General features: G+C 46.5%; 2 protein-coding genes across 14 annotated transcripts in view; both read right to left on the bottom strand.

Annotated features, from left to right (window-relative positions):
• Positions 1-22,437, bottom strand: part of DLG2 (discs large MAGUK scaffold protein 2) — a 902,142-nt gene that overhangs the window by 823,028 nt on the left and 56,677 nt on the right. The window lies entirely within an intron of this gene.
• On the bottom strand, positions 10,931-13,072 carry LOC310843595 (general transcription factor II-I repeat domain-containing protein 2-like). Its single transcript, XM_083737186.1, has 2 exons — positions 12,992-13,072; positions 10,931-12,321 (listed from the first exon to the last, which is right to left on the bottom strand). The coding sequence occupies exon 2, from the start codon at positions 12,312-12,314 to the stop codon at positions 11,277-11,279; it is 1,038 nt and encodes a 345-aa protein (XP_083593312.1). The 5' UTR covers positions 12,315-12,321; positions 12,992-13,072; the 3' UTR covers positions 10,931-11,276.

The following is a 22,437-nucleotide window of genomic DNA, read 5'->3' as shown; positions in this document are numbered from 1 at the left end:
GTGGGAGATGGAAGAGGAGCTCAATGCACAAATCATTTGTGAGTCCAGGCGCAGTAAGCCTGGGGTTGAGGATAGAGGCACAGAAAGCAATGAATGACATAACAACTTTGTGGGATCGAAATGGCCACAACTTTAGGGATACGTAAGGCGGTTTCAGCTTAGGCGTTGGGTTTGTGTCCTGGAACAGCCAACCTGGTTGCCGGCTGATAACTGTTGGTTTCTGCTTCCTTCACTGAGCAGCGAAGTGCTTGTCACAAGACAATGTTTACATTCAACAGTCAAGTGCTGTTGGGTTTTCTCACGGGAAAGGAGACTGGATGTGACGTACACTGGTTTCCTGTTTTTTCACTGTTCTTTGCAGTTCAGTGTGTTTCTCTCCGTGCTTTAGAGGAGAGAGGATGCCTTTCTCTGCTCCGGCAGAGGGAAAATGTTTTTCTGTAAATTACCAGCTTTGAAGTGTAAATAAAGTAATATAGAGCATGTTGGCACGTACTTTTCATCATTCCGCTGTGCACTGGACACTGCTTATCTCTAACATTTGGTTATGGGCCCAGAACAACGCAGTGTTTTGAGAATGGACTCCAGAAGTCGGGCTCCTGGCAAAGGAACAAAGGAGCAAAGAATTGGAGTGCCGGCAAAGGATCGGAATGCAGAGGGCCGGATCGGACGATATCTCTGCGCGTCAAGATGATTTGATGAGGTATGTGCTACAGCTCCGGGCAGCCTGCCAGCTTCTAATTAATGGCTTTATGGCTGGACTTTGAACTTTTATAGCCGGTTTTGCCGTGGCACAGGCAAAAGGCTAGAAGGATAAATTTTTCCTATGCTGGGGGAAATCGAAAGTAAAGCAGCTGCAGCAGTGTCGCAGCATGAATTTAAGACAGCAGAGAGAACTTTCACTTTTGAACTTGCCTTTGGAATGCGGTTTGAAGCAGCTGCAGATAAGCAAAGCAGTTAAGCAGAAAGGCACAGGTTCACAAAGCAGAGGCTGTTTTTGAATTTGCTTTTGGATTGAAGCAGCTGTACACAGACACAGCTTGTATGAAGCAGCCTGATTTAAAGCAGCAGAGATGACGCAGAAGGCTAATGCCAAAGTCATGATGGCTAGCTGCAGAAGGCTGGATGAGGCAAGTGGGGAATTTGATGCCACTGATCAGCCAAATGCTCAACTCAGAGTAGCCTGTGATACTGCCATGATTCAGAATGAAGCAGACCGCCAGGGTGATAGCTGCATGGGCAAGGGGGAGACTTCACAGACGTCATCCCAGAGTGCAGTGGAACCACCAGATGGCGCCAAAGCTTTGAAGGCAGTGAAATGCTACACGTGTGGACGTCTAGGCCATATGAAGAGGGAATGCAGATATCCCAGGGCCAAGACAGAGCAGCGCAGCGAAAGCTCATCGCGTGGAAAAGGCCGAGGCAAAGGCAAAGGTCCGGTGTCTAGGACAACGCAGCACAAGGCAATGGTCTCACGCTTCACTCCAAAGGTTGCAGAGGTCCAGAAGACGTCTAGATCTTTCTTCGTTGTTGATTCAGCTGCAACGCATCACATGTGCAACGATAAGCGACTGTTCGTGTCTTTTACACCGCAGGAAGGTGCGATTCACCAGGCGGATGACCACACAATTCCCAGTAAAGGCTACGGAACTGTTGTTCTTCACAGTTTGGACTTATCGATACAGGATGTGCTTTATGTGCCAGATGCCAAGCATAATCTGCTCAGCGTTGGACAGCTGAATGAGCGGAAAATTGACGTTTCCTTTAAGAACAAAAGGTGCATCATCACAAAGAAAAATGATTATGTATTGCATGCTGAATATGTTGATCGTTTGTATGTTTTGTATTTTGATGATGTTGTGCAGGATGACACTTGTTGCATTGCAGGTTCTAACAAAAGTTTGCATGCAGAATGTATTCATGATTTTCATCGAAAATTTGGTCATTTGCATTTTGAGGCAGTATCTAAAATGCCTGCCTTGGTTGAAGGTATGACTATTAAACCCTGCAGGTACCACATGAAGTGCAAGGCATGCGCAGCAAACAAGGTAAAAATGGCTGCGAAAGGTAAGGTGTCTAGTAGGCAAGCTACAGAACCATACCAGGTTGTTCATGCTGATTTGGTTGGACCACTAGCGCCCTCTTTGGGTGGAAACAGGTACTTCATGGTTCTCATTGATGCATTTTCCAGGTATATTTATGTGTACAATCTCAAGCAGAAATCAGAGGCTTTTCCTAGGTTCAAGGAATTCTGTGCTTGGTTGGAAAATGTGCATGGTAAGAAGGTAAAGACTCTTTTCAGTGATCGCGGGGGAGAATTCACTTCTCAGCAGTTTGAAGCTTTTCTGACTGAGAAAGGAATTCAACACGATTTGTCTAGTCCTCGCTCGCCATGGCAGAATGGACTTGTGGAACGAGCAAATCAGACATTGCTTCAAGGGTTAAAAACCTTGCTGCATGATGCAAATCTTCCAGAGAGTTATTGGGCCGAATCTCTCTCGTGTTTTGTTTACAGTTATAATCGCAGGTTATCTTCAGCGATTGGTTGTACCCCCTATGAGAGGATGTTTGGCAAGAAGCCATACATCAAACACATGAAAATTTTTGGTTCTGACATGTGGGTTCACTCACCACAAAACTCCAAGTTAGACAAGCGTGGATTGCATGGTATCTTTCTAGGTTATCAGAAAGGGTCTTACAGAATAATGATGACTGACTCTAAGGAAATTAAGCTCACAAGAAGTGTTGAGTACAATGCCAAGTGGGGGGAGAATGTGGGAATTTTCCAATGTTATCCTGATGACAGTGATGAAACTGAGGATAGTCAAAAGCAACCGCAACAACCCACACCCACTGATGAAGGTTCTGAGTCTGAGTCTGAAACTGAATCGGGTGATTCAGAGGATTTCAAGAGTGCGAAAGCCTCTATGCAACCCTCTGAAAGCTCTGATCAAGAATTGGAGGAACCATTGTTCACAATAGGTCACTTTTCTCCTAAGAAGGAAGAGGAGAGTGTTGAAGACTTAAGGCTAATTCGCAGGTCACAGAGAGCAACAAAAGGCAGACCTCCAAAGAGATTTGCTGATGAGTTTGCTAAGATAGCAGTAACAGCTGTTAAAAGCACCAAGAAGGTGTTTGAACCTTCAAGTTTCCAAGAAATCCAGGATTTGGATTCAAAGGAAGCTGAGCCATGGTTAAATGCCATGAAGGCTGAGCTTGATTCCTTGGAAAGGAACAAAACATGGGACCTTGTTCCAGTAGTTCCAGGAATGAAACTGCTTGGAAGCAAATGGGTCTTCAAAGCGAAGACAGATCAAAATGGCAAGATAGTCAGACACAAAGCCAGATTGGTAGCCAGAGGTTTTGCACAGGTACCAGGTGAAGACTATCACGAGACCTACTCACCCACCGTGAGGTATGAGAGCATTAGGCTTATGCTCAAGCTAGCTGCAGAAGAGAATCTACACATTAGTCACCATGATGTGAATACAGCTTTTCTGTACGGATCTCTAGATGAATCACTTTATATGCTTCCACCTGATGGCGTACAGGTAAAACAGGGATTTGTTTGTGCTCTGAAGAAGTCCCTTTATGGTCTCAAACAAAGTGCACGGTGTTGGCACACAAAACTCACTGAAGTATTGTTTTCTCTAGGTTTTAAGCAAGGGAAAGCTGATCCATGCGTATTTGTCAAAGAGGAGGGGCAAAAGAAACTGTATTGTTTGTTTTATGTTGATGATCTTTTATTCTTTTGGAAGGATGTCACAATGTACAATAATGCCCTAGCTCAATTGAAAGAGCACTTTGACATGAAAGATCTTGGTGAGGTAAACAACTACCTATCTCTGGAAATAGAGAGAGATCAAGATGGTAACATTCTAGTACACCAGTCACGTAAAATTGCTGATGTGTTAAGCAAACTAAACCTGATGGATGCTAACCCTGTAGACACACCGATGACAACAGGTTATCAGGTAGATGACACTGAAGAAGCATTTTCTGATACTACACCGTACAGAAGTGTGCTAGGCAAGCTAAACTTCATTGCCAGATGTTCAAGACCTGACATTGCTGTTAGCTGTAATTTGCTAAGCAGACAAGTCAACAATCCTACTGTTAAGGATTGGAAAGCTCTGAAACGCATAGCGCGGTATTTGAAAGGCACTATGCATTACAGACTGAGATTTAACAATCAGAAGTCTGGTGGTCTTGAGATATTTGCAGATGCAAGTTTTGGAAGTGACACTACAGACAGGAAAAGTACGTCTGGAGTTTGCTATAAGTACAATCAGGATCTATTTGATTGGTCATGCAAGAAGCAAACAACAGTTAGCTTAAGTACTTGTGAAGCTGAACTGAATGCACTGTCTTATTCACTTAAGGATTGTGAATGGTTGTTACAATTGTGCAAAGACATGAAAATTCCTGTCAAATGTCCAATCCAGGTTTACCAGGACAACAAAGCATGTTTGGCTTTGCTGAATTCTGAAGGTTGTAAGCAAAGCACGAAGCACTTGCAATTGAAGTTGCAACATGCTAGGGAACGTATTCAGAAGGGACTCGTAACTGTGTCCTATATGCCAGGTAATGAAATTCCTGCTGATGTATTGTCCAAGATTGTATCAAGGGATCAACACTGTACCTATGTGCAGAAGTTGGGTTTGTACTGATATTGTACGAACACGCTGCCCAGTGATGTTCACAGAAAGGGGGAGGATGTTGGTTTCTGCTTCCTTCACTGAGCAGCGAAGTGCTTGTCACAAGACAATGTTTACATTCAACAGTCAAGTGCTGTTGGGTTTTCTCACGGGAAAGGAGACTGGATGTGACGTACACTGGTTTCCTGTTTTTTCACTGTTCTTTGCAGTTCAGTGTGTTTCTCTCCGTGCTTTAGAGGAGAGAGGATGCCTTTCTCTGCTCCGGCAGAGGGAAAATGTTTTTCTGTAAATTACCAGCTTTGAAGTGTAAATAAAGTAATATAGAGCATGTTGGCACGTACTTTTCATCATTCCGCTGTGCACTGGACACTGCTTATCTCTAACATCAGGGTCAGTTACAGATAGGTAGCCGTGTTGGTCTGCCATAGTCAAAACAAAATAAAAAAATTCCTTCCAGTAGCACCTTAAAGACAAACTAACTTAGAACTAACTTAGTTGGTCTTTAAGGTGCTACTGGAAGGAATTTTTTTATTTTGTTTTGTCCATCAGGGTCAGTCTTGGGTTAAGGATTCCCATTTGACACCCATCAAATAGGGGTGACTCCTCCAAGATGCCAACTGAGGCCCTAGCCCCCACCTGGGCATACGGACAGAATCCTTCCCCTTGGGACCCTTTTGCTGTGCCACCCACAGCCTCTTTGAGCATAAGCAAACACAAAGGCTATTTTCCCCTGTCAGAATCTGCTCTGCCTCTTTCTCCAACTCTTGAATTTACCTCCAAAGGAGCCCATTTTCCGATAGCCATTTGTCCTTATTATAAGGTCAAAATGGCCAGATCCTTAAAAAGAGGATTTTATACACTAGGCTTAAAAGGTAACGGTAAAGGGACCCCTGACCATTAGGTCCAGTTGTGACCGACTCTGGGGTTGTGGTGTTCATCTCGCTTTATTGGCTGAGGGAGCCGGGTTGCCGTACAGCTTCCAGGTCATGTGGCCAGCATGACTAAGCCGCTTCTGGCGAACCAGAGCAGTGCACGTAAACGCCATTTACCTTCCCGCTGGAGTGGTACCTATTTATCTACTTGCACTTTGACATGTTTTTGAACTGCTAGGTTGGCAGGAGCAGGGACTGAGCCACGGGAGCTCACCCCTTCATGGGGATTCAAACCGCCGACCTTCTGATCAGCAAGTCCTAGGCTCTGTGGTTTAACCCACAGCACCACCCACGTCCCTATACACTAGGCTTAGGATGTCCCTATTTTCATCAGAGAAATGTTGGAGGGGTATGGAGGGGTATTGGCCCCCAGAGCCAAGAAGATAAGTAACTATACAACCTTTAGAAGACATCTAAAGGCAGACCTGTATAGGGAAGTTTTTTAATGTTCGTTATCTTTAGTAGAATGGCACCCTGAGCGAAGCCAAAATTTGCACCACCTTAAAGACAAGCGAAGGGGAGGTGATGGAAGGGAGGCTCAGAGGCTTCATAGATGCCAGGGGAAGATGCTGGCATTGACGACCCCTGCTGTAGATGATAGAATCTGCTTGTGCCACTCAGAAGCCAATATCACACAGAGTACTATAAAATCGCCCCCAAGAGAAATTGTTTGCTGGAGCAGCTGGAAAATGTTTACCGCAAAGGAGGCGGGGGGCGGGGGTGGGAAGAGAAAACACTGAAGTTTCAGATTAGCTCAAACTTATTAATAAAGTTGTCCATCTGCTGCTTACACATGCCAGTTTGTAAACAAGCCCATCTTTTTTTTTAAAAAAAAAAGATGCTCATCCGTGTTTGATCATTTGTGCGCTGTTGCAAGTGCAGCTGCAACCTCTTGGCCAACTGGATGACAGCTGCCTGTCATTCTTTATTTTCAAAGCCTGAAAAATGAAAAGGATCCTTTTGATTAGGCCTAATTCTTTTGCCGTTTCTCCTTTGCTCTAAAAATAATAATAATAATAATAATAATAATAATAATAATAATAATAATAATAAAAAACAACTTGCACATTTTCAGAGCATATGTTTATACGCACTTATAAGTATCTGCTTCATTATTTTACCTCACAACTTCTCTCTCAACCCCCCCCTCCCCCATATGTTCTTTGTGGCAAGAGGTTAATCACTATATTTTCCGTCTTTGGGAATTAGACTTTCAAAAACTTCAGCTGCCTCATTCTATGCAATCCTCCAGCTTTCCTGCTAATGTCTGAAAAACATTTTCACACTTGATATTGAGGGAAAGCAACAGAAGAGGCTAAAAGCTGCGTCCCAGGAGGTTGGGCTGGTTCCAAATTGCTACAGCAAGAAAAACACTCTTGTGCCCATGCACTCACTCCGTGCCACATAAGGTTACACAGATTTTAATGAGGCTCCAGGTGGAAGGAGCGACGCACACGGTAATAAAGGCATGTAATATTGATCTGCTCAGAAACCCAGGTTGCTCCCTGGTTAGATTCAATAGCATAACCGATTCTCACAGGAGCTCTGCGAAAGCTTTAAATTTAAATACTGAAAGCAGGTGACAGTGTAAACACTCAGGATAGATTGTTCACTCCGAGGTTGGGTTGCGCCATGGAATCAGAACAAGCCATTAACACCCAAAAAATGCAAATATTAGAACTGTTTTGAATAAGAGAGAGAGAGAGAGAGAGAGAGAGAGAGAGAGAGAGAGGCATTGTTTTTAAATGTTCATATTGTTTTCATTAGGACTCAGCTACAGATCTCATGGACGCGGGTGCTACTGTGGGTTAAACCGCAGAGCCTAGGACTTGCCAATCAGAAGGTCGGCGGTTCAAATCCCCACGATGGGGAGAGCTCCCGTTGCTCTGTCCCTGCTCCTGCCAACCTAGCAATTCGAAAGAATGTCAAAGTGCAAGTAGATAGATAGGTACCACTCTGGTGGGAGGGTAAATGGTGTTTCCGTGCGCTGCTCTAGTTCGCCAGAAGCGGCTTAGTCATGCTGGCCACATGACCTGAAAGCTGTACGCCGGCTCCCTCGGCCAATAAAGCGAGATGAGCACCACAACCCCAGAGTCAGTCATGACTGGACCTAACGGTCAGGGGCCCCTTTACCTTTACAGATCTCATACCCCGCAAGTGTCCTGGAAAAAAATGGGACATCCCTTTTTTTATCGCAAGAAAACAGCAAGCATTTGGGTTCTATGATCTTGCACGGTCTAGCGGTGCAATTACCCCCCACTTTTTTCAGGGCCACTATCTCGCACAGAGCCCCAAAATGTGTGTTTTTGGGCACCGTGCCTGAAAAAAGTGCGGTGGGGGGACGACTGTAAGAAACCCGCTGTATAAAAACATACACAAATAGGGGGGGGAAACCAAGGGTTCAGGCCAGCATTCAAAGACACAAAATGCAGGCAAGCAATGTATTTGTCACAATGTACCCACTATTACAAGACACACAGTGCATACACGCGGTGCTCCAGAATCATCAAAATAAGCACAGTATTACAATTAACGATATGTTTTCATTATCTCTGACGCGAGGAAATTCTTGGATGCGGTGGAGCAGCTGTAGCAAACAGGACTGGAGCTTGGTGATCCCAGCTGTGAAGAGAAAACTCCTCCTTCAGCCTGTGAAGTTAACAAGTTCCTACACTGGGTGCAAGTTGAGGCTGCATGCCGGCAACTGGGGGATACAGCTGCTCCGCCTCTTCCAATAATTTTCTTGCATTTTCCCTGTGTATAGATCTAGCCTTTGTCAAGGGCAATCAAACAAGTGAATTGCAGCCTTCTTATCTGTACCTCCTGACCTTGTGCAGTGGCCATGTGTCCTATTTTACTGAGGACCAGCAGTGGAGGAAGCTGCTCGGGCATCTGGGGCGTGGCAAGCCGCCCATAGGGGCGGGGTGCACCGCGGCGCCTCCGGAGTCTGCCTGCCTCCTCCCACTCAGCCGCCCTACAGCTGGGAGGCAGCAGGCAAACTGTTTGGGCAGCGCAGAGCCTGCATGTGCCCAAGCCACCGCGTCACTCCCAGGAGAGATGCATGGCTCGGGTGCTCTGCAGGCCCCGTGGTGAGTGCCGCCCGGCATTTTGTCACCTCCCTCAGTGGTGACACCCAGGGTGGCCCGCACCCCCTGCACCCCTCTTCCTCTGCCCCTGCTGAGGACAGTCCTCTATTTATTTATTTTTCATTTAAATTTTATTAACATATAAAACACATACATATACATTTACACAATACACACAACACAACACAACACCTTATTTTCATAACATAAAACATACCTAGATTACTCTATATAATACCTACCTATACTGTACGTATCAACATACCTACCCCACACGGACACCCACCAAGTGACTCGACTTCCAGCCGTTCTTGTTACGCTACTTTATTTTTCCAACTAGCTTAAACACATTTCATTATTTCTGTAATCTCTTCTTCTATTTTGACTTTACTCTCCTTTCACTCTAATCATTTTCTGGTTTCACTCAATATCTGTCAGAAATTCTACTTTTTCCACATAAATTTTGATGTATTCCTTAAAGATAGCCCACTCCTTATTCACTTTTTGTACCATACCTCCTCTTATCCTCCCTGTTAGTTCGGCAATATGGAAGTATCCCATCATTTTAGATAACCAGTCTGTTTTAGTTGGGACGCTGCTGCTTTTCCAATTTTTGGCAATCAATAACCTTGCCACCGTAGTTGCATACAGTCTGACTGTTCTTTTTATTTCCTCTGACATGATACCTAGGAGAAAGGATTCTGGGGTTTTTTCCAATGAAAACCTAAACATCTTTTTCAATTCATTATAGATATTTTCCCAGAATCCCACTATCTCTTTGCACTCCCACCACATATGTAGAAAGATTCCTGCCCCTGTTCGGACCTGGGCCACAGACTGAGGCGGCATCCTGGTCGCTGCCTTCCTTTACTAGTGCGAGATGCATTGCACTGCTGTTCAAACTGCAGCAATCGTTTCTAAATGTGCATCTATGCACGTAAGTTAGCTTTTGCGAATTCTGTGCCAGTCTGTGTCCTTCCCCCCTCCCTCTCTTTCGGTTGTGAGTTTCCACTTCCGGAGCGATGCAAAATGGTCAGTCTCCTCTTCCTGCCCTCATGCCGTTTGTCTGCTCTCCAGTCCTAAATATGCCACCCACTTCCCTAGGCCGCCTTTCTTTTAAGGCCATGGGCTTCTTCTCTGTAAAATCTGATCAGGCAAGATAGACAATGGTAGCAGGACACCCTGTACCTGCTCTGCTGCACTGTGACATCAGGGCAGCTCAACCAATCACTGTCAGGTCCCCTTGTGCATTACAGTAGAGATTATGCTATCATACACATAATCACCTTGTTTCTCATCTTTTGCTGTGCTAAAGGAGCGAACGTTCCCAGCCAAAAATATAGTCCAGTTCCAAGATGTGCTGCTGATTTATATCTTGGGATGAAACATGCATTTTGCTATCTGCAGCAAGAGATTAATAATAATGCTTATGAAATAGTGGCACAGAGATTGTGAAATAAGTGCTTTGCCAGGACAGTCTATTACAGGGGTCTGCAACCTTTAAGACAAAAAGAGCCACTTGGACCCGTTTCCAAAAAAACAACAACAACTGGGAGCCGCAAAAACATTGCAACATTTAAAACAAATATAACACTGTATATATTGTTTCTTGCCTTAATGCTGTATATACAGGATCGTGCAGTCAGCTGTCAATCTCAAGAAAAAAGGACAAATAGCTAATTAAAATATTTAATTTACAACCAGGTAACCAGGTTAATGGGACTTTTGCTCCTGAACCTCAGTGCTCAGTGTCTGCACATCAGGGCTGTAAGACGTCACCTTCATTTTCACACAGGCTTGCAAGCTGTCATCTGTGAGGCGTGATCGGTGTTTGTTTTTAATATAGTTCATGTTGATGTTGGAGAAGACCTGCTCACATACATATGTGGAACCGAAGATCGACAGGACTCCAAATGCATACTTTTTCATGTTTATATAAGTGTTGGGGATGGCATTCCATGTTTCGAATACAAGTTTGTCCTGTTTGGGAAGGTTTTCAATATCACTCCATTTATGATTCTGAGCCAGAATGGCCTTCTGACGGACAACATCCTCAAGAGTAGCGGTCAAGCATTTGAACTTGGACACCCATATATCTTTGTCGGCTATATCGGCCAGTTCCAGCTCAAGATCAGGTTGACTTACACCTGGAAATGCAGTCATATTCAATAGGGATGGATCGATCGCCAGAGGAGTGACAGGGAAGGATAATGTGTTTTTTTCCTCTCTGAACCCACAGAATCGTTTCCCATTGCGGTGATTGCAGACTTGAAATATTCCAAATTTATCGTATCATGACTTTGTTTGAACTCTCTCAAAGAGGGAAAGTGAGACAGTGTACCTCTCTGGAAATCTTTGACAAACACTGTCAACTTGCGCTCGAATGCCAAAACCTCCTCCAGCATGTGCAGGGCTGTGCCTCCTTTCCCCTGAAGGGTTGTATTTAGCGTGTTTAGATGGGCTGTCATGTCTACCATAAAATGTAATTTTTCCAGCCACTCTGGCTGTTCCAGCTCAGCAAAGGTAAGCTCTTTGCTGGCCAGGAAGGTTTTTACTTCTTCCAAACATGTGACAAAGCGTTTTAGCACCTCGCCTCTGGACAACTACCGGACCTTGTTGTGGAGCAGGAGGTCCGAATATGTGCTTTCCACCTCATCCAATAGCAAACGAAACTGGCAGTGGTTTAAACCCTTTGCCATTATCTTATTAACAATCTGAATGACCACACCCATCACTTTTGTGCATTCGGGGGGAAATGTTTGAGCACACAATGCCTCTTGGTGCAGGATGCAATGAAATGACAGCAGCGTTCTACCCAGTGCCTTCTGCAGTAGAGCCACAAAGCCCTTCTGTGCTCCTCTCATGCTCGGTGCCCCATCAGTAGCCACTGAGACCAGGTGGTTGGTGTTTATTTTTTTAGCACTTAAAAAGTCCAGGACAGCCTTACAGATATCCTCACCCCTTGTTTGGTCTTTTAGCGGTATCAGCTCAATCAGTTCTTCCTGTGGCCCAGAAGAGTTCACATATCGGCAGAACAGCGCTATTTGTTCAATATCACCTTTATCTTTGGACTCATCACAGGCGATGGAGTACGCCACAGCTGAATTAATGTCTTGAATTTGCTGTTTGCTAATGTTTTCTGCCATTTTTAGGGTTCTGTCTTTAACAGTCTTCGCAGACAGAGGCATGTCTTTGATTTTCTGCACAATTTCATTCTTGTTTTTGAAGTCCATGTATAGATGTTCCGAAACCTTAAGGAATGCTTCTTTTATATACTCTCCATCTGTGAACGGCTTCCCATGCTTGACTATTTCCTGAGCGGCTACAAAACTAGCATATGTTGTGGAATTTGCAGACTTCACCCAATTCTTGAAATTATTTTTGCTCCTATCAACCTTCCTCATAAGTTCTGCAACGGCTTTTCGTCTCTCATCTCCATCTGGATATTTTTCTGCAAAGGCTGCGTGTTTATTCTGGAAATGTCTTGCAATATTTGACTTTTTGTTGTTTGCAAATTTCTCACCACATATTAAGCATACTGGTAAACCAGTCTTGTCAGTAGAGAATGCAAATGATTCTGTCCATGTATCATTAAACATTCTGTTTTCTTCAGAAATTTTTCTTTTCTTGCCTTTATCCATGGCTGGCCTACCGGGGGTCCAAAACAGGGACGTAATTAGAAATCAGAGGGCTCCATAGCAAAATTTGCTATGCCCGATGTCAGGGAACTGACATCAGAGTGAGAGGCGAAGGGGAGGCTCCCAGATTCTGCAGGCAAAGGACCCAGCACCAGGGGGAGAAGCAGCTTGGTAGAGGGGGGAGGAAATCAGCGCAACACCAGGGATAAAGGGGGGCAGATGGGGGAAGCGGAGAGAGAGCTCCGGGATTCTTCTCTGTACATCAGTGAGTAGAACCCTCCACTAGCCACGCCCTCCCTGCACAGAAGACTCCCACGCAGTGAGAGGAGGAGGCGACTGGGAGTCAGACAGCTTCTATGCTGGAAGAGGTTTAAGAAATGCCCACAGACGGATTCTGCTAGCGACTGAGACAGCTACGCGGAGATGGGCTGTGCAGTCAGAACGGTTTTAAAAGGCAATTAAGCCTAGAGAGGCGGCAGTTTACGCACGAGTAACTCAGACCCATTACACATGCCCCAAAGTGTACCATAAATCATAATCAGTGCCTGATGTAAATAATAATTAATAATGAGGCATTCGTCATTATAAAAATACCTTTTTTGACACTTTTTATTATTTCTTTGTTTGACCCCTCAGAATTACTCCTCCTCATAGAAATAAACATTAAATTAACAAGTTACCTTTTTTTGAGTGTGTGTTCTTCACTCCCCTTCAAAACAGTGACCAGTGTATATGGCCCCTTTCAATGCAGCCTGCTTACAAAGGCGGGAAAGACCAGCAATAAGCTGTTGCATAGCGTTCCCCAAGGAAAGCGTTAGCTATTCATAGAATCATAGAATCATAGAGTTGGAAGAGACCACAAGGGCCATCGAGTCCAACCCCCTGCCAAGCAGGAAACACCATCAGAGCACTCCTGACATATGGTTGTCAAGCCTCTGCTTAAAGACCTCCAAAGAAGGAGACTCCACCACACTCCTTGGCAGCAATTCACCAAACTTTCACCAAACTTTCCCCTGCTTAAGTTTAAAAAGGGGCTTCAAGCAACTAAAAAGGGGCTTCAGGCAACTAACTCCACGTGGAATTCCACGCGACCGCGACTTGCTATGCCCAATAATCAATGCCACAAAATGCCACAGAAAATTAACCAGGGCCCCAATAAACCATAAATCATAATCAGTGCCTGATGCAAATAATAATTAATAATGAGGGCCCAATGTCATCCTCGTCATTATAAAAATAATCCCTCTCTTCGCGCCGCCCAGCCTCCCAAGAAAAAACCCCCACCTCAAACAGTCACAAAGCACAAATTCCACGCGACCGCAACTTGCTATGCCCAATAATCAATGCCCCAAAATGCCATAGAAAATTAATCAGGGCCCCAGTGTACCATAAATCATAATCAGTGGCTGATGTAAATAATAATTAATAATGAGGCATTCGTCATTATAAAAATACCTTTTTATTATTCATTTGTTTGACCCCTCAGAATTACTCCTCCTCATAGAAATAAAATTAACAAGTTACCTTTTTTTGAGTGTGTGTTCTTCACTCCCCTTCAAAACAGTGACCAGTGTATACGGCCCCTTTCAATGCAGCCTGCTTTCCCCAAGGAAAGAACAATTCACCAAACTTCCCCCTGCTTAAGTTTAAAAAGGGGCTTCAGGCAACTAACTCCTCCGCCTCCTCCCCTCGCCTCCTCCCCTCGCCTCCTCCCCTCGCCTCCACTCCTCGCCTCCTCCCCTCGCCTCCTCCCCTCGCCTCCGCCCCTCGCCTCCTCCCCTCGCCTCCACTCCTCGCCTCCTCCCCTCGCCTCCTCCCCTCCCCTCGCCTCCACTCCTCGCCTCCTCCCCTCGCCTCCTCCCCTCGCCTCCTCCCCTCGCCTCCACTCCTCGCCTCCTCCCCTCGCCTCCACCCCTCGCCTCCACCCCTCGCCTCCACCCCTCGCCTCCTCCCCTCGCCTCCACTCCTCGCCTCCTCCCCTCACCTCCTCCCCTCCCCTCGCCTCCACTCCTCGCCTCCACTCCTCGCCTCCTCCCCTCGCCTCCACCCCTCGCCTCCTCCCCTCGCCTCCTCCCCTCGCCTCCTCCCCTCGCCTCCTCCCCTCGCCTCCACTCCTCGCCTCCACTCCTCGCCTCCACTCCTCGCCTCCACTCCTCGCCTCCACTCCTCGCCTCCTCCCCTCGCCTCCTCCCCTCGCCTCCACTCCTCGCCTCCTCCCCTCGCCTCCTCCCCTCGCCTCCACTCCTCGCCTCCTCCCCTCGCCTCCTCCCCTCGCCTCCACTCCTCGCCTCCTCCCCTCGCCTCCTCCCCTCGCCTCCTCCCCTCGCCTCCTCCCCTCGCCTCCTCCCCTCGCCTCCTCCCCTCGCCTCCGCCCCTCGCTTCCTCCCCTCGCCTCCTCCCCTCGCCTCCGCTCCTCGCCTCCTCCCATCGCCTCCTCCCCGGAGCCGCAGCAAAGGCTTTAAAGAGCCACATGCGGCTCTGGAGCCGCAGGTTGCCGACCCCCGGTCTATTATATCACTGCAAAGCGATCTGATTTCAAGCCCTTAATGTGTGTGTGTTTTTTTTTATTTGGGAGACTTCAGAGGAATATATATTGCATTGTGGCATCATTAGAATCTTACTTGTAAAGAAATACAAGCCTAGCAAACTCCAGGTTTACTAAAGTTTCAACCTGGCTGGCATCCATCATGGGGGGAAAATAGATGTGTGTGCTCTATAGCAAGCTTACCAGGCTAAACAATGGCTGGCCACTAAAGTAGAGACATCACCTTGCCAACAAAGGTCCATATAGTTAAAGCTATGGTTTTCCCAGTAGTCATGTATGGAAGTGAAAGCTGGACCATAAAGAAAGCTGATCACCAAAGAACTGATGCTTTTGAATTATGGTGCTGGAGGAGACTCTTGAGAGTCCCATGGACTGCAAGAAGATCAAACCTATCCATTCTTAAAGAAATCAGCCCTGAGCCCTCACTGGAAGGACAGATCCTGAAGCTGAGGCTCCAAGACTTTGGCCACTTCATGAGAAGAGAAGACTACCTGGAAAAGACCCTGATGTTGGGAAAGATTGAGGGCACAAGGAGAAGGGGACAACAGAGGACGAGATGGTTGGAGAGTGTTCTTGAAGCTACCAGCATGAGTTTGACCAAACTGCAGGAGGCAGTGGAAGACAGGAGTGCCTGGTGTGCTCTGGTCCATGGGGTCACAAAGAGTCAGACACAACTAAACAACTAAACAACAACAACAGGTGTCAGCACTCACAACAGAACAGTACACACACCCCAGGGCAACTCTTAAGTGCATGTATAGCCATATTCTCCAACCTGGTGCCTTCCAGCTGTTTTGGACTACAACTCCCATCACCCCCAAGTTATAGTCCAAAAATTGCTGGAGGGCACCAGCTTCGGGGGAAGGCTGATAAGCAATATAGCTTCTGGCAATGGTATAGGCCAAACATTACTACACTCAGTGCTGTTACAGTGAACGCCACATTTTTAACAAGCGCTTTTCTTCTAGAAGAAAGGGTGCCAATCCTGCGTACCCTTGAGTATCTCTGGGGGGGGGGGAAGCACTGAGTACACCCCTCTACCACAACTGCTTTGAAACCCAGTGAAGGAACAGAAACTGCCCTTCAACAGAAAAAAAAGCAATTGGCTGACAGCCATCTTTCCAAATCTGCACTACTGTGGATTTTGCAATGCAGTTTTCCAGTCATGTACAAAAATTCATATACGCTAGGGTAAAGTGTGCCCCAAAATGCATATACCGGTGAAAATAACATACACAAATGCATTGTACAGTATTATATATTGGGAAATCGCATACAAAAATGTGTATATAGTAGGAGAAATTTATACTAAAATTCTGGTGAATATTCAGGATGACTGGTGCAGTAATAGGGTGAACTGAACATTATTTTTTTTAAATACAAAGTTAAGGACCCTGAAATTGATAGATTTGCCTATCCTTATGAGCTGGTTCATAATTTATCATTCTGGAATGCTGCAGTATCAGAAGAGACCGCATCATCAATATTGTATTTATTGCTTTATTTCCATTTATGAATCACATTCCATAAAATATATCGAAGCGATTTTACAATTTTAAAAAAGCAATAAAAGCAACGACACCATTTAATATATAACAATTGTGAATTTATTTTTTTCAAAATCAATAACATATATATGAACAATTACAAACTCTTGTATATGTAGAAACAGTTGCAAATTCAATACAGATGTAGGCTGGGATAATGATCTCCTCTTAAAGGCTTGTTGAAAACGGAAGTGCCCTGGAAAACGGCACTTTCAACGACTCTTCTGGACTCACTTCTGACTCTTCATGCAGTCAACAAAGGAATATTGCATGCAGAGCAGCCGCACATCTCAAGGAGGTGATGGAAGATGGCGCTCGGAGGACCAGCCTGTCAAAAAGGAGAAAACAATCCATGATTCTTAACCAGAAGAGAACAAAACGTCATGAAATTGGCCCTCACCTGGTGCTCAGCACTGGGACTCCAACCAACATAATTGCAGTAAAAGATGCTGGGGAACCTCAGAAATGAATGTGTGGAAGTTAAAAGAGAAGTAAGGTGGCCCTGCATCAAATCATTTTTCTGAGAATGGGGGTCACATAGCAGAGCTAAGGCAGCGGTTCTCAGAATGTATCTTCCCTTCAGATGACTCGATTTATGTGATTACCGAGGACCACTTAATAGCATTCTTTCCCCCCCGGCTCTATAAGCCAAAGCACAGAAGCCGCATTTTAATAGTCATGTTCTTTGTCCTTCCTGTGTGACAGAGGAAAAAATAAAATAAAATGTTCTTTGTCATTGCCAAAAGTGAAAAACGGTGGCTCTAAGGCAGGCTTCAGGAGAAGGGTCCCTTTATAACTAGTGCATGTTTAGAGGAAAAAAACAGAAGAAAAGAATGCTGGAATGCTTTAGCTGAGATAAAAATGGTAAAGGGACCCCTGACCATTAGGTTCAGTCATGACCGACTCTGGGGTTGCGGCGCTCATCTCGCTTTATTGGCCGAGGGAGCCGGCGTACATGTGGCCAGCATGACTAAGCCACTTCTGGCGAACCAGAATAGCACATGGAAATGCCGTTTACCTTCCTGCCGGAGTGGTACCTATTTATCTATTTGCACTTTGACGTGCTTTCGAACTTCTAGATGGGCAGGAGCAGGGACCGAGCAACGGGAGCTCACCCCGTCATGGGGATTCAAACCGCTGACCTTCTGATCGGCAAGTCCTAGGCTCTGTGGTTTAACCCACAGCACCACCCGCGTCCCTTTTAGCTGATATTCCAATTCTACAATTCTATGATTTTCTAACTTTCAACAGGGGGGGTCTTTTATTGACACGACAAACACACACACACATTCTGATATGGCAGAGTCTTAGAAGCTCTATACCAGGGATGGGAAACCTCAGATCTGAATGTGGCCCTCCAGACTTTTCTGCTTGGCCCTCAGGACTCTCCCCAAGACACACCCCTTCTCCATAGGTCACACCTCTCACCAGCACTGCTCTGCACATTTCCTTGAGTAATTTTGCCTGGCTAGCACTCTGATCACGGTTCTTGTTTGCCAGGACGGAAAACAAGGGTATCTGAGCATGTGTGGTAAAACTGACATTTGTTGCTCAACCTGTTTTTGCTTCTGGATCTGCCCGTCACCAACATGCAGCTCCCAGACCTCTGGGTGGTACCTCAAAATATTTCTAGGCACGCGCAGCTTTCAACTCTGCAGGAACTCCCCGCAAAAGGGCAGCAACCATTGTTTGCCTCCTCGTTGTGGCAGAGAAATGAGTGATGCAAGCCCTGTAAAAGCTCTTTTGTCCAAGTACTGTACGAACGATAAATATTAATAATGTCTGTCGTGCGGTGAAGGCAGATGGGATTGTGGTGCCGGCCTGCAGAGATCTGCATACCAGCCCTGTGGGATCGTAGCGAAAAACGCTTAGTTCCAATTGTTCTCCCGGAAGAAAGTGAGAAGGCAGGGACCTCAATTCCAGACTAATGCTCATCTCATCTCAAGTGGGGTTTGGAGCACGGGAGACTTAAATGAGCTGGCTTGCGGGTGGGAGAAAGACACAAAAGCAAAGGCGGAAGAAATAGGTCAGTACCCAAAACATCAAAGTTATGACTGAAAGGGCCCAGGTTCTGCTAGCTTTCAATCAAAATGTGTGCATCGCCAGTAACCAGAACATGAGGCTATGTTCTGCCTCCACTATCAGAGGCAGTAGTGCTTCTGAATAATAAGAAAAAAGGTAAAGGGCCCCTGGACGGTTGAGTCCAGTCAAAGGCGACTATTGGGTTGTAGCGCTCATCTCGCTTTGAGGCCGAGGGAGTCGGCGTTTGTCCACAGACAGCTTTCAGAGTCATGCGATCAGTATGACTTAAACCGCTTCTGGCACAACAGAAATGCCATTTACCTTCCCACTGCAACGGTACCTATTTATCTACTTGCACTGGTGTGTTTTCGAACTGCTAGGTTGGCAGGAGCTGGGACAGAGCAATGGGAGTTCACACCGTCGCGGGGATTTAAACTGCCGACCTTCTGATCAGCAAGCCCAAGAAGCTCAGTGGTTTAGACCACAGCACCACCCACGTCCCTGTTTCTGAATACTGGTTGCTGAAAACTACAGGAATTAATTTTGTTATAAAAACATAATGAAACATTTAAAAAATTCCCTATAATAGACTGCCTTCAGATATTTTCTAAAGTTGTATAGTTACTTATCTCCTTGGCTTGGAGGTCGCATATACCCTCCAACATTTTTCCAATGAAAATAGGGACGTCCTAAGGAAAAGCGGGACATTTTGGGATCAAATCAGAAACTGGGATGGCTTCTGTAAATCCGAGACCGTCCCTGGAAAATAGTGACACTTGGGGGGTTGACCTGATCTTTCTTCTGGGACATGGGAACCCCCAAAAAAGATCTGAGTGAACAGATGGGGACCGTCAGAGCAGCAAGGTCCTTAAAGGATCCTGGGCCTAAGTTGCTCTACACTTTGTACACTAGTGCAATAACTTTGAACCCAGCCCAGTAGCAAATGGGAAGCCAACACTGTTGTGATGGCCTAGGATTCCGATTCTGAGAGTGAACCGGAGGAATCCCAGCTGGCACAGGAGTCCCCGCCTCCAGGGCCGGCTGAACTGGGGCAAGGCCTTGATTCTGAGGAGCCTGCACCTGGGCCGGATCCTCAGGAGCAGGCACCAGGTGAATCCATTCTGGCCCCAGAGGTGGTTGAGGACTCAGTGCCTGCAGGTGAGTCTCCCCCTGGGCCCAGTAACCCTTCAGCCTCTCCTGAACTGCAGAGGCTTAGGGCAGAGAGGCGAAGGGAACTGGTTTCTCCCAGGAGGAGTGCTCGCTTTAAGGCCAGGGGAGGCGGGGCTCCTGGGGGCCGGGACCGCCCCTGGCCTCAGAGAAGATAAAGGCCAGCCAGCCCAGTCCCAGGTTGCGGGAGCAACGTCGTCATTGAAGAGCTGTTTCGGCCAGCATCCAGTCCTGTTCCTCCAGTGTTCCTGTTCCCCGCCCGGCTTCCTGCTTCTGATCTTCGAGTGTTCCTGTTCCTGCCCGGCTCCCTGCTTCGGACCTCGCCCCGCACCTTGTGGACTATTACCAGGCTAGTGACTCAGGACTGAACCTTGACTACAGTAGCAGTAACCTTCCCCCTGGGACCAGCACAGCTGTCCTTTCACACTGGTTGTTGATGGTATGGCCTTTGCGGCAGGTGTATGTGCAAATGAATTGGCTTGCCTGAATTGCTCTTTGGACTCTGGCCATCGGCTACAGTAACCGACCAAGTGTTTGTGACAAATGATGCAAACTCCACTCCCACATAGCTTTGCAGCCTTTTATTTGTGGGGAGGAGATTTTCCTCTGCATCAGCAAATGTTTTGTGCTATTGACTGATACCGGGAGTGATTCTTCTGTACAAGGATGGAAGATGACTGTTTGCCTTTGTTTGCCTAGCCGCCTTTAAATCTGTTCCAATATTGACCCTGGAACTGTGCTTCCATCGCTCACAACCGATAGAGCTTGGAATGCCCCACGTCAATATATAAACTTGAGTCATCGAGATAAACGAGCCATTGCATCTATCAGGTGTTAGGCAACAAGGAGGGGAGGGTCGATTAAAAACATGCCGCTTTGCCTACAAAAGTGAATAAGGTTGCACAAAACAATGTTCTAAAGTTTGTGTGTTTTTTGTTTGCTGATTATTTTTAAGCAAAGCTTGAATGCACATTTCCTGGGGGGGGGCATTTTCCACCACTGCCTTCAATTCAGTTCGCACTGATTGCACAGCGTGTTTGGTATTTGTTTAGTTGTGTTTATATCCCATCTTTCCTTCAAGGACTTTGGAGCAACTTTTCAACCTTGCACGCCTGTGAAGGGGGATGAGGCTTGGAGACCAAGGAGTCATAATTCAGTCAGTAGGGTCAGGCAAAATAAAGGATGGGGTGGGGATTGGGCAGCGAGCACACTCTCATGACACCAAATCCTTTGTGGAGCAGAGTTCCTTGCATTCAGCCTGGCCCCATTCTTCCCCTCGATTCACATAGACAGGCAGGGGCCAGGGGTACATGGCTGGTGGGTAGAGGAGCGAGGAGGAGAGGTCAGGTCAGGATGGCAGAGGGAGCCAAGTGGCAATGAACCCACACCATGCTAGATCTGTGGCTGAGTAGGCCTTCTGGCAGTTCCCTCCCTGCAAGAAGCAAAGTTACAGGGAACCAGGCAGAGGGCCTTCTCGGTAGAGGCGCCCGCCCTGTCAAACTCCCTCCCTTCAGATGTGAAGGAAATAAAGAACTATCTGATGTTTAGAAGACATCTGGAGGCTGCCCTGTTTGGGGAAGTTTTTAATGACTGGTGTTAATGTATTTTAAATCTCTTGTTGGAAGCTACCCAGAGTGGCTGTGGAAACCCAGCCGGATGGGCGAAGTATAACTAATATATGATGATGATGATGATGATGATGATGATGATATGGCGGGGAGTTGTCTGTCTGTCCAAAACGGCAACCTGCATTGCCCTGGCTGTTAGCATTGCATTTCTAAGCACATCCACAAATGGGATGTCCTGGGGGAATGGGTCGACGTTTCTCTACTAGTAAGGGCCGATACACAATTTGGAGATGCACAAAATCAACCGAGAAATAAATATATCTTTACAAAGACAAGCCTGATACCTTCTTGTGATGATCCTCAAGTCATGGCTTGCAGGAAGACAGCCAGTTACTTCAACTCCCCCTAAGTTCCAAGTAGTCCTACTGATGTTCTCTCAGAGGTTTTCCTTCTTCCACTTTTCATGTTCATGAAACTAGGGGAGAGGGGGGAAAGAGATCAGCATTGATCACCCCTTACACTTCAAGGTTTGCAAAATCCCCTTAAAGATAAAGGGACCCCTGACCATTAGGTCCAGTCGTGACCGACTCTGGGGTTGCGGCGCTCATCTCGCTTTATTGGCCGAGGCAGCTGGCATACAGCTTCCGGGTCACGTGGCCAGCATGACTAAGCCGCTTCTGGCGAACCAGAGCAGCACACAGAAACGCCGTTTACCTTCCCGCCAGTGAGGTACCTATTTATCTACTTGCACTTTGGCGTGCTTTCAAACTGCTAGGTTGGCACGAGCAGGGACCAAGCAATGGGAGCTCACCCCGTCGTGGGGATTCGAACCGCCGACCTTCCCATCGGCAAGTCCTAGGCTCTGTGGTTTAACCCACAGCGCCACCCGCGTCCCCTTACCTTATACCAACCTTGTGCCCTCCAGATGTTTTGGAATACAACTCCCATCAACCCCAGCAAACATAGTCAATGGTCAGAGCTGCTGGGAGCTGTTGTCCAAAAGCTCTGCAGGGCTCTAGGTTAGCGACACAAAACCCTGGATTTTTCAATCGTCACTCATACAGCATCCTTTCTTTTGTCCCAGTTAAAAAACCCCACCTTGCTGCGTAATCTTACAACTGTCCCAAGACAGGCACACACCATACTATGAGAGATATGCAGCAGAACTGCCCAATATTGCAGTCCACTTGCTGTATATTTCTTTGTATTGTTACTGTATGCAGTCAAATAATTGTGCCACAACCCCCACTCCCACTCATGGTGCACGTTTCCCTAAT

This window comes from Podarcis gaigeae (genome assembly GCF_964106915.1).
Source record: "Podarcis gaigeae genome assembly, chromosome: 4".
Taxonomy (NCBI): Eukaryota; Metazoa; Chordata; class Lepidosauria; order Squamata; family Lacertidae; genus Podarcis; species Podarcis gaigeae.
The sequence above is the reverse complement of the archived record's forward strand: the minus strand, read 5'-3'. Positions and strand labels throughout refer to the sequence as shown.

Coding starts and splice junctions, on each gene's coding strand:
- LOC310843595 (XM_083737186.1), bottom strand. CDS start 12,314: ATGGATAAAGGCAAGAAAAGAAAAATTTCTGAAGAAAACAGAATGTTT.